Genomic DNA, 16,270 nt, shown 5'->3' on the forward strand with positions numbered 1-16,270 from the left:
GAGTTTTTATGTGAAGGCCATTTTATAGTCACACAATGAAAGTTACCTTTCCTCTGATTCTTTCTGAATAGCAATGTTGTTATGATGTGATACCTCTATAAAACATTTTAGAATTTGAAATGTACCTCACTTGTAGTTTCCCAGATCTCTGAGTCGTCTGTGCAGATACAGTAAATTTTTCTGTGAATGCGGAAGGAATATATTAACATAGTCTGTATGTTAAATAACTTCAACAAATGCCACAGTAAAAAAGGACATTGAGAGAAGTTGAGCTTTTTTCTGCTGAAGGAGTCTGTTAATCTAATCTTCATGTGTCAAATCATTTATTTACTTTCATATGAAGTATGTATAGTGTTAGAAGCCTAATTTTAGCAGAAGAGATAAATACTCTACCCTTTAGGTATCAATAAAATAATTATCTAAATTAAAAATAGAATAATTTATTGTTAACTATTAATGATCGTGATATTCTGTTAAGTGTTCCTATTCTAACTTTGGAATATAGTGTGTTTTAGTTTAGTTCTGGTGAATAATCTTTTATAACCAATTTATATGATGTTAAACTTTTCAAATTTATTAATATTGATAAGTTTTACATTTATTATAGCGTAGATATGTTTTGAAAAACAGTCATGTATTAATAGTATTTTAAGAATTCAATATGTATGAGTTCAAGTATAACATTTGCTTGTCTGAATTAGAGAAAAATGAAACAGCAGTGGCTAAATAATTAGATGAAATTTTATAAACATAATTATTACAAACTGATAACTGATTCATGTAATACTGACATCATCACTCCTTAAAGGAATATTCATTGCTTTATGTCATATTTGAAGAAGCAGTAGTCCCCCTATCCCTGTTTTTACTTTCTGTAGTCAACGATTATCTGAAAATATTGGATGGAAAATTCCAGAATAAACAATTCGTAAGTTTTAAGTTGTGCCTTGTTCTCGGTAGCATGAGGAAGTCTTGCTCCATCCCATTCATCCCACCCAAGATGTGGATCATCCCTTTGAACATACAGTAGATCCACACCATATACTCTGTCCATCTCGTATTCACTTAGTCTGTCTACCTTATCAGATCAAAAAACCATAGTGTACATGGGGTTCAATACTATTTATGATTTCAGGCATCCACTGGGGTTCTTGGAACATATCCCCTGTGGATTAAGGAAGACTACTGTATTCATAAACATCTATTTCGTTACACCAGTAGGCTACAGTAAAATATTTTAGAGGACACATCAGAATGCTTCATTTCAGGATCAAGGAAAGCTAATTGCAATTTAGAAGTACTTAATTTGAAAGTTATTGCAAATGAAATGATATTAATAATCTTTTCTTCCAATTAAAACAAAATTTTTTAGAGACATGGTTCTCAGTATGTTGCCCACAGTGGAGTGTGGTGGCAATTAATGGGTGTGCCAGTAGTGCCCTATATCCTCAAACTCCTGGGCTCAAGCAATCCTCCTGCCTTAGCCTCCCTTGTAGCTGGGACTACAGGCATGCACAACTGCACCTGGCTTATTGTTATTAATAATCTTAATAGAGTTAGTACCCCTGCCTTCTAATAGTTTTCACCAATTGCAATATTGTTTTACCATAGAATTTTTTTTTTATTTTTTTACTTTAGCTTTGCTTTTTGGAAATTGTCCTTGGCTGGGTGCAGTGGCTCACGCCTGTAATCCCAGCGCTTTGGGAGGCCAAGGCAGGTGGATCACCTGAGGTCAGGAGTTTGAGACCAACTTGGGCATGGTGATGTTCACCTATAGTCCCAGCTACTTGGGAGGCTGATTCTCCTCAGGCAAGAGAATCACTTGAGCCTGGGAAGTGGAGGTTGCAGTGAGCTGAGATCATGCTGCTGCACTCCTGCCGGGGCAACAGAACAAGACTTTTTCTCAAAAACAAACAAAAAACATCATCCTTATGATAAAGGCAAAATAATCAAACTCTGATAAAGAACACTTGATTAGGATTTTTACTTTTCAAAGTGTTGTGGCCCATGTGGATCTAAACCTATTTCTGGGCCTGTCTATCCTATGCTTTTCAACAGCAATAAATCCATTATCTTGGATTCCTTTAACATAGAAGTGTGAATAATTAAGATTTGGGAGATACATAGTTGGTTTTGGCACTGTTTAGGGGGAAAGAGGATTACTAAGTGGATTAGTTGATCTTTAATTTCTCACTAGGTCAACCCTGAAGACATATTATGTTATTCTCCTTCCTCCTACCAAAAAATATCTGTGCTAGAGATTACTGCTAGAGATGGGCAGTAATATGTTATAGAAAATCTCCACGGCCGGGTGCGGTGGCTCAAGCCTGTAATCCCAGCACTTTGGGAGGCCGAGACGGGCGGATCACGAGGTCAGGAGATCGAGACCATCCTGGCTAACCCGGTGAAACCCCGTCTCTACTAAAAAATACCAAAAACTAGCCGGGCGAGGTGGCAGGCGCCTGTAGTCCCAGCTACTCAGGAGGCTGAGGCAGGAGAATGGTGTGAACCCAGGAGGTGGAGCTTGCAGTGAGCTGAGATCCGAGATCCGGCCACTGCACTCCAGCCTGGGCGACAGAGCAAGACTCCATCTCAAAAAAAAAAAAAAAGAAAATCTCCACATGGGTCAGTGTTGGCATAGCTGTCATAGTACTAGCCCCAGAGGAACGTTCTTGAGGGAGTGTTCTTACCTATTTATCTCCTCCTGCCACTTACCTTGCTCATCCACTTTCAAGACATTTCTACCAGTAAATTGTTTTACTTGAAAATGAATAGGGCTTAATAAAAAAAATTATTTAAACTATTTTAAGGAAGCCTTTCATAGAAGAGGATTTATTGAGGTTTGTACTTCTGAAGAGCAACAGAAACTGCACTTAGAACTTTAATTCACCTAAGTGAAAATGTATATATGTAGTTCAGTGTCTTTTGCATTATAAGCACTCAGATGTGTGAGGAATGATTGACATTTGAAATGGTCATTATGTCTCTTAGATATTTTAAATTAATCTCTGTATCTGTTTTTGCCAATGATGCATTTTCCTTAGGAATAAAAGGCATACACATGAATACAGTTAACAGAAATATTGTTAGCTAAATAAAATTATGTCTAAGATCATAATATATCAGGAAATTGTTTTTATACAGGTAAATGGTTGCAGTTTTGTGATGAAAACAGGAAAACCTACAAATTTATTAAGGGTACGGTATTTAAAACTACTCGTGATACTAATGTTGTATACTATTTAAAATCATCTGGCTTACTAACAAAACTTTTTCCTGCATGTACTTCTTTCTGTGTGTAATTTCAAATTAATTTTAATGTTTACTAAAACAAAGTTATCTATCATTTATTATAAAACTCAATTGTAGACCAGGCATGGTGGCTCACGTCTTTAATCCCAGCACTTTGGGAGGCTGAGGCAGGTGGATCACCTGAGATCAGGAGTTTGAGACCAGCCTGACCAACAAGGTGAAACCCCATCTCTACTATAAGTACAAAAATTAGCCAGGAGTGGTGGCAGCCGCCTGCAGTCCCAAGCTACTCGGGAAGCTGAGACAAGAGAATTGCTTGAACCCGGGAAGCAGAAGTTGCAGTGAGCTGAGATTGCGCCACTGCACTCCAACGTGGGTGACGGAGCAAGACCCTGTCAAAAAAAAAAAAAAAAAAGAAAACTCAATTGTAACAGAATTTGCGGATAGCCTGTTTATATTCTTGAGGTAAATGTCATGTTAACAAAGTAGGTTGCCATACTGTAATCTTCCAGGTGGTGAGTGATGTTTTAAAGTGGACCTTGCTGTGGATTTCAGTATTTTAATCTCTCTCCGTAAGGAATATTGCTGGTACTGAATTCTTTAAAATCTTGGATTGATTTAGGAAGAAGAATTTGGTGTTGATGATTCTTATTCTGAACAAGGAGCACAGTACAGTCTGACTCATCTAGAGATGATGGAAAGTGAGTTGGCTGGGAAGCAGCATGAGATCGAAGAGCTAAACAGAGAGCTGGAAGAAATGAGAGTTACCTATGGGACTGAAGGACTACAGCAGGTATGTTTATTTTCTATGGCTTTTGATTTGCTACTCACAAAAACAGAAACAGGAACTGTGAATAATAGTGGTCTTTAAAGATGTTTTTTTCTTTATTTTTTTTTAACTTTTTGCTTTTTTTTTTTTTCATACAGGGTCTTGCTCTGTCTCCCAGGCTGGAGTGTAGTGGTGCAGTCTCGGCCCACTGCATCCTCTGCCTTCTGGGCTCAAGTAATCCTCCCACCTCAGCCTTCTGAGTAACTGGGACTATAGGCATGCACTAACACACCCAGCTAATTTTTTGTAGAGACGGGGTGTCACCTCAAATTCCTGGACTCCCCTTGGCCTCCCAAAGTGCTGGGATTACAGGCGTGAGCGACCGGTAGTGCCTGGCCTAAAGAAGGGGGTTTTCAAATGGTAATTTAGTGGGACACAGTGGCATGCCCCTGTAGTTCTAGTTACTCAGGAGGCTGAGGTGGGAGGATCGCTTGACCCATGAGTTCAAGTCCAGCCTGGGCAACATTGAGAGTCCCTGTCTCTTAAAAAATCAAACAGAAAACTAAATGGTAACGATATCACTTATAATTTTTTGTCCTTATACACAGCATAAACAACCTGTTTAAAAGTAGGATTTCATTAACAGGGTTGACATAACACAGACTCTTTTTAAACTTTATGATAGCTAGCCTGAAATCACTTTAGTAAGACAGATGTTTTTGTAATCAGCCTGAGAGAAAATTATGGTGCAAACCACATCAAAATATTATAACTTAAGTCCATTAAGAATGTCAGCAAGTTGGGCATGGTGGCTCATGCCTGTAATCCTAGTACTTCATGAGGCTAAGGCAAGAGGATAACTTGAGTCTAGTAGTTTGAAACTGGCCTGGTGAAAATAGCAAGACCCCACTTCTACAAAAAAATTAAAAATTAGCCAGGCATAGTGCTGTATGCCTGTAGTCCTAGTTACTTGGGAGGCTGAAACGGGAAGATCAGTTCCGACCAGGAGATTGAGGCAGTAGTGAGCCAAAATCACACCACTGTACTCTAACCTGTGCAAAAGAGCGAGACCCTGTCTCAAAAAAGAACAGAAAAACAATGTCAGCGGGTCCTTGTAAGTAACCTCTTGTGGTTAGACTAACATCTGTGGTTAGACTTCCATAACTATCTATGGCAGTCAGTTATGAAAACAAGGTGAAATAGGACATTGATGAGGATGACAAAATACATTTCAGTCTCATCCTCTTCAGAAACAAGTTGGAATTAAACATGTCTAGGGTGGTGTTGCCTGGGAACAGATTAGGGGCACCCCTAAATATAAAGGCACTTGTCCTTCTATAAGTAAATATATGGATTAGTCAGATCAAATATAATTTTTTCCTTAGTTCAGATAAATTTTTTTAAGTTGATTTGGAAGCACCCATTTCTATAAGTTAATAGTTTTCAAATGTGGAAAAGACTGCTTACAAAGTGTAAGAATTCTGCCAATGTGTTTTGAATTCTTATTTTGAAAAAGTTGCCTGTAATAATAGTCAATTTTTAAAAAAAATAAATCTAGCACTTACTATTTTCTTTTAGTTACAAGAATTTGAAGCTGCCATTAAACAAAGAGATGGCATTATAACCCAGCTCACTGCTAATTTACAACAAGCAAGAAGAGAAAAGGATGAGACAATGAGAGAATTTTTAGAGTTGACAGACCAGAGTCAAAAATTACAGATTCAGTTTCAGCAAGTAAGTGTTACTAATGCAACAAAATTCATTAGTTTTTTAGTAATGAATTTTAAAAATTCAAGAACAAATCTAAATTTGTTGAAAAGCCATTTCTTATTATATCATGTATGAAAAATTAGTGAATATGTGTTGCTGTGTTAACCAGGAATTTAATTCATTTTTCTTAAATGGTTTTCTACTAATATTTCCTTTGTATTTCCTCCCTGTCTCTATTTTGGAATCTTACAAATCTTATAAGGTTGATTGAGGGTACTTCTGTAGAAATTAACTTGTAGTCACATCCTACCTTTGCCAATTCTGGTATGGTTTATTTTAGTTAGGTTCTAAATGATAGTAAGACTAAATATATTCCATTTTCTTTTAATTAGAGCCACAGAAATCTAATTGCATTAATCAGAATTTCTGATGGCAGGTAGCAAAACAATTTGAAATAGCTTAAGCAAAAGGGAGGTATTTAGTGTAAGGATTCAGGCTGTTTTCAGAGCCCAAGGGCAGAAATACAACCAGGCCTCTGAAAGGGATTGGAACTACAAACTGGCAAGCCACGGAGAATTTGGGAAGTACTATCTTTGAGGCCCCACTTTTCTTCCCATATCTACCTCAGTCTCAGGAGACCTAGCTTCTCTGCTGTATCATGGAAAAGATAGTTTTATTGGCTTGGTTTGGGTATACCTATCTAGTTAGCCAAGGTAGCATGTTTGCTAGGGTCTCAAGCCTGCAAAGTTTCCAGAGAGCTATTGCAGGCACACCCCAAAGATGTCTATTCCCTAATACAGTCACTTCAGAATTTAACATTTTGAGGTTTCTATTTTCAGTTACAGGCTAGTGAAACTCTGAGAAACAGCACTCATAGTAGCACAGCTGCAGACTTACTACAAGCCAAACAACAGATCCTCACTCATCAACAGCAGCTTGAAGAACAAGACCACTTACTAGAAGATTATCAGAAAAAGAAAGAAGACTTCACAATGCAAATTAGTTTCTTGCAAGAAAAAATTAAAGTATATGAAATGGTATGTTTATTTTAAGGAAGTCAGCTAACTTGTAGAAGCTTTACAGTTGAAAGTTTTTTATGCAAGTGACTTTTTTTGTTAGGCACATGAATCACAAAATTTCATAATTAAGCTCTTTGTGTAATTTATTTCAAAAGCAAATGGGAATCTCAGTAATAGAGTTTTTAAGATAGTAGTCATTACTGAGTTCCCTAAAAGTGATCAACCTATGTTAAACTGAATTAGCAGGAAAATCTGAATTTATAACGATAGGTTTTTTTGTCATTTATAATTATTTCCACTTATTTTAGCCATGGTTGTGAAATTCAGAAAATATTTTCACAACAGAAAGAAATTTTATGGATTTTAATGAGAAAAAAATCAAATGTAGTCAGTTCTTTTTATTTACATAAGTTATGTTCCATAAACTTAAGTTTCTGGGAACATTTATTTAGCAAGTAAGTTCTCTGGTGGGGGGTTGGTGGAGGAAGTATGTGTCTGTGTATGAGTGTGTATATTTTACATATATGTATATCACATTGATTATAATCTTAAATCATAAAAACTACTCATCCTGGAAGATTGTTTCTTTATTTTTTAAAAGAGAACTCAAGGTTCAGAAGTGACTTGCCTGAGGCTGCCCCACTAACAGGTGTCAGACTGGGATTCAGATCCTGTCAGTTGCCCCAGAGCTGGAGCTTCCTATACTATAATGCACTGCCTCGGGTCCTCTCCATGCCTCGGGTCCTCTCCATCCCTCTGGTCCTCTGTATAAGGGATGAACAAGGCAGTGTGGTCACCTTGTTTGACCTCAGCTAAAAGTGTATGTCCAGTAACTCAAATTTTTTGTCACTCTGTGCACACATACAAATGACTGAAAGCACCATGAGCATTGATTTGGGGGTTACAAATAAATTTTAGCAAGAACTCACAAATATGGAATCTGCAAAGAATGAGGATGGATTGTACATGCAATATAATACTTTTTATAAACTTAGGAGGTTCTTCTGCAAGATATTGAGAAATTACCAAGACGAGTATTGTTTGGATAATAATAATAGTAGTAATTAGCATTTATTAAGTGCTTAATGTGTAATACACAGTATTCAAAGCATCTTACACATATTAACTCATTGAATCATCACCATAGGCCTGTGCAATAGAAGTACCATTATCACTCCTATTTTCTTTTTTTTTTTTTTTTTTTTTTTTGAGGCGGAGTCTCGCTCTGTCGCCAGGACTGGAGTGCAGTGGCCGGATCTCAGCTCACTGTAAGCTCCGCCTCCCGGGTTCACGCCATTCTCCTGCCTCAGCCTCCCGAGTAGCTGGGACTACAGGCGCCCGCCACCTCGCCCGGCTAGTTTTTGTATTTTTAGTAGAGACGGGGTTTCACCGTGTTAGCCAGGATGGTCTCGATCTCCTGACCTCGTGATCCGCCCGTCTCGGCCTCCCAAAGTGCTGGGATTACAGGCTTGAGCCACCACTCCCGGCATCACTCCTATTTTCTAAATGAGGACACCAAGACAAAGCAAGATGAGGTAAATTGCTCTGGTATACACAGGTAGTAAGTTGATAGAGCCAGATTTCAAATCTAGGTTGTCTGACTCCAGAGACTGCTTTTAAATAATAGGGAGTGTACAAATTGGAGACGATGAAATTATGAAAAATACGTGCTTTACAACTATAAGGTAATTTAAAAATAATTAGGTAAGTGTTTACAGAACACCTATTTTTGTAGCAGGCCCTTGAAAGAAATACAGTGAGGCTTAAAGTGTGCCCTTTTCTTCACTGGAACTCATGGATTAGTAGGAGAGCTATGGCATGTACAAAGGACACCACAAAACCAGGATAAATGTGGGCCAAAAGTGCTTTGAAAGTTCTGAATAGGTCTGGCTTCATGAGGGAAGAGATTCAGGGTAGGCTTTAGTGGAGGAGTTTCTATTTCAGTTAAGTTTGTAAGGTGGGACAACTCCTTTTTAATTGTATTTTGTTTCCCCAGCATTTGGTCTAATGCATGGAACATAGTAGTTACTCAATACTTACTTCATAAACAAGTGGATAAATTAAGGATCTCAACTGATAGAAATGGGGAGAACATTTTAGACAGAGTGTGGAGTAGGCATAAAGACTTAGGACAAAACATGTTAAAAATCAGTAAGGATCAAAAAATGGTGTAATTTATCTAGAAACAGTAGTCTTTGAAGGTTAATCTTTTCAGGAGGTAAGAGTAGAAGGATAATCTAGGGCTGGGTGAGAAGAGCCTGGAGATTGGATTGTATTATATTTACTCTGTGGGCCATGTAAATTGAGATTATCTAAAATTCAAGTAATTCATTTTTGTAGGGGGACTAACCTTTGTTTATTTGAATGTAACAAGAATACTTTTATCAATCTGTTTTTCACTATATACATATTTTTAAAATTTTTATTCTTAAGAAAATGAATCCCCCCGAGTAATAGTTCTATTGGCAGCTAAGGCATTAGAGTCCCCTAAGGCATTAGGGTCACAAATGAAATGGTCTTTGTTCCCTAGACCAGTGGTCCCCAACCTTTTTGGCACCAAGGACCAGTTTTGTGGAAGACACTTTTTCCACAGACTTGGGGGAGGAATGGTTTGGGGATGACATCAGGCATTAGTTAGATTCACATAAGGAGCTTGCAACCTAGATCCTTCACATAGACAGTTCACAACAAGGTTTGAGCTCCTATGAGAATCTAATGCCGCAGCTGCTCCGACAGGCGAGCTTACTGCTCGCTTACCTCCTGCTGTGGAGCCCAGTCCTTAACAGGGTCCAACCGGTACTGGGTCCGCAGCCTGGAGGTTGGGGACCCCTTCCTTACACAACTGTGTCGATGATCAAAAGCTCATTCTCATTGTCCTAATCCTGCAAACTTCCCATCGTGCCATAGCATATTATTCCCCACCATCTCAGGTGTGTTTCCAAAAGATAGTGTATTCAACCACAGGGCTTTTTTTTTTTTTTTAAGACCACAAAATATAAGTGGTTTAAAACCATGTACTTTGAAATAAGTGATACTAAGAAAAATAAACCATAAGTTTGTGTTGTTTAATGGTTGAATGAAGAATTATTGTTGGTTGTTATTATATCAGGTGTTGAACAATTTTGAATTAAATGATACTGTTTTATGAAGGCCCCCCTCCCTTACAGAAATCAGGAAACAGAAAATTAGATTTTATAACATTAACATTTTTCAAACTTAGTTACTTATTTAACAGTTTAACTGGAATTGACCACCATGAACCGATTTTACTTTCTCATAGGCTCCAAATGTGTTATAGATTTCTTTCTAGTATGTAAATATATTATACTTGTATATATTAATAGTACAGTAAGAATAAAATGCCTTAATAGATGATATTTTATTTTAGCATATTCTGTGAGATAGAGGAAATAATATTATCTTTATTGTATGGATGAAAACACTGGGATTAAAGGAGATTAAACTGATTTACTAATATCCTGTTGTAGTGCAGAGTTTGAAGTAAGAAGGCTCAGGACTTGGTAATAACATGGTAATATTGGGTGGGATATGTGATACCAAGACAAAAGCTGATAGAATTTTGCCCAAGAGGCTGCATAGGATAACATTCATTGCCTTGGTTAATTTGTATACAGAATCTGGCCTTCAACTTGTAGGTTCAGAAGTCTGATTTTTTTTTTCCCCCTGTCAACTGAGACGAGCTACCTCAGAAGTGAACTCAGATTTTCCAAGTTCACGAGGCTAATTTTTTTGTTTGTTTTGAGACAGAGTCTCGCTCTGTCTCACAGGCTGGAGTCCAATGGTGACATCTCAGCTCACTGCAACCTCTGCCCTCCAGGTTCATGTGATTCTCCTGCCTTAGCCTCCTGAGTAGCTGGGATCACAGTCGCCCACCCTCATACCTGGCTAATTTTTGTATTTTTAGTAGAGATAGGGTTTCACCATGAGGCTAATGTTTAAAGCTTGAATAAGATTATTAATTTACAATGAGAAATCTTTATCACGGGGACCTAAATATTTCAAGTTCATTGGATTTTTATATTATTTCCATGGGCAAATGAATTTTAAAAGCCAAATAATAATTATAAAGTTAGTTAGTGACCATGAGATCAAAAGGTTTTAGAGGAATCACATGTTCAGGGGCATTAGGCTGAGATAACCTGATCTATCTCTCTCACAGTAGGAATGATCATGCCTATCGATGGGAATTCTTAAATGCTGTTTGCTACAACCCCTGACGTTTCTTTCTACATTAGGTAATATTTTTTCTAGAGCGACCAGAATTCTCAAAGGCTGTATTTGAATGGGCACTGCCAATATTTCCCTCTGAGGTTTTTTTCTCAGCCTTGACATTTCTTCTTTAGATAAGTTAATACATTCATTCAAGGCACCTTTCAGTCCTGTTTGCCTGGAACTCCTGTCTCCTTAAAATAATTTTACTTACCTACTTATGTTCTGATCCATTCTGTAGATTTCATGTATTTATTTGTTTTCGAGACTATAGCGCTCTATTACTTACAGAAGCAACTCAGTCACTGAAGCAAAACTTTGACCAAGGGCCTCTGCTTGACTTTGTCATGCTGAAGTAATCACGGTAACAGATATGCCTTCACCTGTGTCTGCGCTTAGCCTTGTCTGCGTTCCAGAATAGAATCCCAAATAAGAACTGGGGGAGAGTATCTGCTCTGCTTTCAAAACTCTGTTTAAACCAAAAGTTTAGGACCAAGTTGATATGCCATAAATGGTATAGTTGTCTTAGATGTCACTTGAGGTTCAACCTTTTAAGCATTGCATATCTCTAAATTTCTGACTGACTTAAGAGCCCAGGACTGAAGTTAAGACAGACCGTTAGGAATCTGTTTTTGTTGTTTTCCTTTTTCCATAGCCCTTGCCCATGACACACATTGAAGTCACCAGAATACATGTGAGGAACTTTGATTTGTTTTTATCTTTCTGAATGTGGTTAGAGTATATGCAGTACTTTAGCTATAGAGAATACTACATATTTAGAATGTTGATCAGTTAATAAGAAAAATGAGAATATAACAGTTTGGAGACATCTAAAATCAGACTGGGTTTTTAAACTAAAAATTTTAATCACAGAAATGTTAAGAGAAATTTCTTCTAAGAAGGCCGTAACTACTATAGTGTTTGCTCGCAAGTAGTGTTGGGTACACGAGTTCTAGGTCTCATTATTGTGGAAAAAATTGAGGGGCAGGACCAACATTTACTTTTTGTAGAATTTTTTAAAAAGGAAACTTCTATCAATTTTTTGGTAGTGAGATGAAGCGGTATAATTTGCCAGAAGCTAAAAATGCCATTCTTACATTTTCATTTTTTTCCCTAAAGGAACAAGATAAAAAAGTAGAAAACTCAAATAAAGAAGAAATACAGGAAAAGGAGGCAATCATTGAAGAATTAAACACAAAAATAATAGAAGAAGAAAAGAAAACTCTTGAGCTAAAGGATAAATTAACAGCTGCTGATAAATTACTAGGAGAATTACAAGAACAGTTTATGCAAAAAAACCAAGAAATAAAAAATATGAAGTTAGAGCTGACTAATTCTAAGCAAAAAGAAAGACAATCTTCTGAAGAAATAAAACAGTTAATGGGGACAGTCGAAGAACTTCAGAAGAGATATCATAAAGACAGCCAGTTCGAAACTGATATAGTACAACGAATGGAACAAGAAACACAAAGAAAGTTAGAACAACTCCGAGCAGAGCTGGATGAGATGTATGGGCAGCAGATAGTGCAAATGAAACAAGAATTAATAAGACAACACGTGTCACAGATGGAGGAACTTAAAACACGGCATAAGGGAGAAATGGAGAATGTTTTAAGGTCATATCCAAATATTACAGTTAATGAAGATCAGATAAAGTTAATGAATGTGGCAATAAATGAACTGAATATAAAATTGCAAGATACTAACTCTCAAAAGGAAAAACTCAAGGAAGAACTAGGAGTAATTTTAGAAGAAAAGTGTGCTCTGCAGAGACAACTTGAAGACCTTTTTGAAGAATTGAGCTTTTCAAGGGAACAAATTCAGAGAGCTAGACAGACAATAGCTGAACAAGAAAGTAAACTGAATGAAGCACAAAAGTCCCTTAGTACAGTGGAAGATTTGAAAGCTGAGATTGTTTCTGCATCTGAATCCCGAAAGGAACTAGAATTAAAACATGAAGCAGAAGTTACAAATTATAAGATAAAACTTGAAATGTTAGAAAAAGAAAAGAATGCTGTGTTAGACAGAATGGCTGAATCACAAGAAGCTGAATTAGAGAGGCTGAGAACACAGCTTCTATTTAGTCATGAAGAAGAACTTTCCAAACTGAAGGAAGATTTAGAAATTGAACATCGAATAAATATTGAAAAACTTAAAGATAATTTAGGCATTCACTATAAACAGCAGATAGATGGTTTACAGAATGAAATGAGTCAAAAGATAGAAACCATGCAGTTTGAAAAAGACAATTTGATAACTAAGCAGAATCAATTAATTTTGGAAATTTCGAAGCTAAAAGATTTACAGCAGTCTCTTGTAAATTCAAAGTCAGAAGAAATGACTCTTCAAATCAATGAACTTCAAAAAGAAATTGAAATACTCAGACAAGAAGAAAAGGAAAAGGGTACACTTGAACAAGAAGTTCAAGAATTACAACTTAAAACAGAGCTATTAGAAAAACAGATGAAGGAAAAAGAGAATGATCTTCAAGAAAAATTCACACAACTTGAAGCAGAGAATAGCATTCTTAAAGATGAAAAGAAAGCCCTTGAAGACATGTTGAAAATACATACTCCTGATAACCAAGAAGAACGATTGATTTTCATAGACTCCATTAAGTCCAAATCCAAAGACTCTGTCTGGGAGAAAGAAATAGAAATACTTACAGAGGAAAATGAGGACCTCAAACAGCAATGTATTCAGCTAAATGAAGAGATTGAAAAGCAAAGGAACACTTTTTCATTTGCTGAAAAAAACTTTGAAGTTAACTATCAAGAGTTACAAGAGGAGTATGCTTGCCTTCTCAAAGTAAAAGATGATTTAGAAGACAGTAAAAATAAACAGGAATTAGAGTATAAAAGTAAGCTTAAAGCACTTAATGAAGAGCTTCATTTGCAAAGAATAAATCCAACTACAGTGAAAATGAAAAGTTCTGTCTTTGATGAAGACAAAACTTTTGTAGCAGAAACATTGGAAATGGGTGAGGTTGTTGAGAAGGATACAACAGAACTCATGGAAAAACTTGAGGTAACCAAGCGAGAGAAATTAGAGCTGTCACAGAGACTAGCTGATCTTTCTGAACAATTGAAACAGAAACATAGTGAGATTAGTTTTCTAAATGAAGAAGTTAAATCTTTAAAGCAAGAGAAAGAACAAGTTTTATTGAGATGTAGAGAGCTAGAAATCATTATTAACCACAACAGGGCAGAAAATGTACAGTCATGTGATACTCAAGTAAGCTCTTTATCAGATGGAGTTGTGACTATAACAAGCAGGGATGCTGAAGGATCAGTTTCTAAAGTAAATAAAAGTTTTGGTGAAGAATCAAAAATAATGGTGGAAGATAAAGTTTCTTTTGAAAATATGACTACTGGAAAAGAAAGTAAGCAAGAACAGTTGATTTTGGATCACTTACCATCTGTAACAAAGGAATCATCACTTAGAGCAACTCAACCAAGTGAAAATGATAAGCTTCAGAAAGAACTCAGTGTACTTAAATCAGAACAGGTATGTTTACTTATTTACATATGGTAAAGCACAATGAAAATGTACATTTCGGCCAGGCGCAGTGGCTCACGCCTGTAATCCTAGCACTTTGGGAGGCCGAGGCTGCTGGATCACAAGGTCAGGAGATCGAGACCATCCTGGCTAACTTGGTGAAACCCCGTCTCTACTCAAAACACAAAAAATTAGCTGGGCATGGTGGCGGGTGCCTGTAGTCCCAGCTGCTGGGGAGACTGAGGCAGGAAAATGGCGTGAACCCGGGAGGCAGAGCTTGCAGTGAGCCAAGATCGCGCCACTGCGCTCCAGCCTGGACAAGAGAGTGAGACTCTGTCTCAAAAAAAGAAAAGAAAAAAAGAAAATGTACATTTCACACAGGTTTCACCTTCATAAAACATAAATTCATATCCTTAGAAGAGAATGAAAATGAACCCTCTAATGTAATTTTAACTTGGGCCTATCATTTAAGTATTTTTTTTTAACCATTGTTGACTTTCTTTCAATCTATGTTGTATATTCTGCTCAGGAGATAAAACATACTAATGGATTCAGATTTTCTTTGGAAAGACAAGAGTTTGTATAACTTTATGGAGAATCTCATCATTAGAAAAGTTACTAATTTCATTTTATAATTTTTGTTACAATCTCAAAGATTTGTTTCAGTTTTTATTTCATAGTGATGTTTTCAAGTCTCCACAACTGAAAATGAACTCCTAAGATTTTTAGTAGTCTTTATAGTTGTTAGGTGGTTATGAAATTATATTTTCCTGGAAGAAAGAAAACTCCTTGATTTAAGTCCTAGAGTTTTTTCAGAGTCTTTGTTATACCTGAAGGGAAAAAAACAGTATTAACTCTAAATATAGTTAAAGAATTATATGTATATAATAACAGATCACTCCTGATAATTTATATTTGCCAGATACTGATATTAAAATAACAGGAAAATTCTGCTATCTACAGTGTAATGATGCTAACTAAAGTTTTATGTGTTTCTTCATTTATCTAACAAATGTTTATTGACTCTCTTGGCAAGTACGAATATAGTGGCCAACAAGAGAGAAGTTTCTGGTCTCAAAGAACATGTATTTTAGTCAGGGAGGCAGGTGATTAATGAAACAAGTAGGATAGTTAGAAATAGTGATAAATTCTATGAAGAAATACGATAATGTGATAGAGAATGATGGAGAGAGAGGATAATAACAACATTAAATATGGTGGTCAGGAAAGGTCTCTAGGAGGAATTGACATTTCAACTGAGATCTGAATGACATTGAAGTTAGAGCAATTGTAAAGACATGGGTAAGTTTAAAGAACAGAATGAAGGCCTGTGTAGTTGAGTTTGAGAGAGCAGGAGAGTGGAAGAAGAGTTTGAAGGAGAAAGAGACCAGACCTTGGAGAATCCTACAGACTTTGGAAGTCTTTGGAAAATTTTCTCTTTTTATTCCTAAATATATCATATTTGTGATCTTATATCAAATGTCGAGATATTTTATATTTATGAGTTTTATCAAATGTAGAGATATTTTATATATTTAATTCCCTAAATAGCGTCAAGAAATTCAAATTGCTTAGTTTTTTTTTTTTTTTTTTTTTGAGACCGAGTCTCACTCTGTCACCCAGGCTCGAATGCAGTGGCGTGATCTCAGCTCACTGCAACCTCCACCTCCCAGGTGCAATCAATTGTCCTGCCTCAGCCTCCTGAGTAGCTGGGATTACAGGCATGCGCCATCACGCCTGGGTAATTTTTGTACTTTTAGTAGAGACAAGGTTTCACCATGTTGGCCAGATT

The 16,270-nt window shown here is 36.6% G+C and overlaps 1 protein-coding gene across 6 annotated transcripts in view; it reads left to right on the forward strand.

Moving 5' to 3' along the window:
* Positions 1 to 16,270, forward strand: part of AKAP9 (A-kinase anchoring protein 9) — a 182,048-nt gene that overhangs the window by 51,949 nt on the left and 113,829 nt on the right. For 5 of the 6 annotated variants that reach the window (XM_033194791.1, XM_033194793.1, XM_033194796.1 and 2 more), the window contains exons 4-8: positions 3,145 to 3,198; positions 3,875 to 4,045; positions 5,600 to 5,755; positions 6,571 to 6,768; positions 12,100 to 14,487. In XM_033194791.1, coding sequence (XP_033050682.1) covers positions 3,145 to 3,198; positions 3,875 to 4,045; positions 5,600 to 5,755; positions 6,571 to 6,768; positions 12,100 to 14,487 — 2,967 coding nt within the window. The remainder of the gene's footprint in view (positions 1 to 3,144; positions 3,199 to 3,874; positions 4,046 to 5,599; positions 5,756 to 6,570; positions 6,769 to 12,099; positions 14,488 to 16,270) is intronic. The other variant, XM_033194792.1, reaches the window with a different exon arrangement.

This window comes from Trachypithecus francoisi, unplaced genomic scaffold, assembly GCF_009764315.1.
Source record: "Trachypithecus francoisi isolate TF-2019V2 unplaced genomic scaffold, Tfra_2.0 Lachesis_group4, whole genome shotgun sequence".
NCBI classification, from domain to species: Eukaryota; Metazoa; Chordata; class Mammalia; order Primates; family Cercopithecidae; genus Trachypithecus; species Trachypithecus francoisi.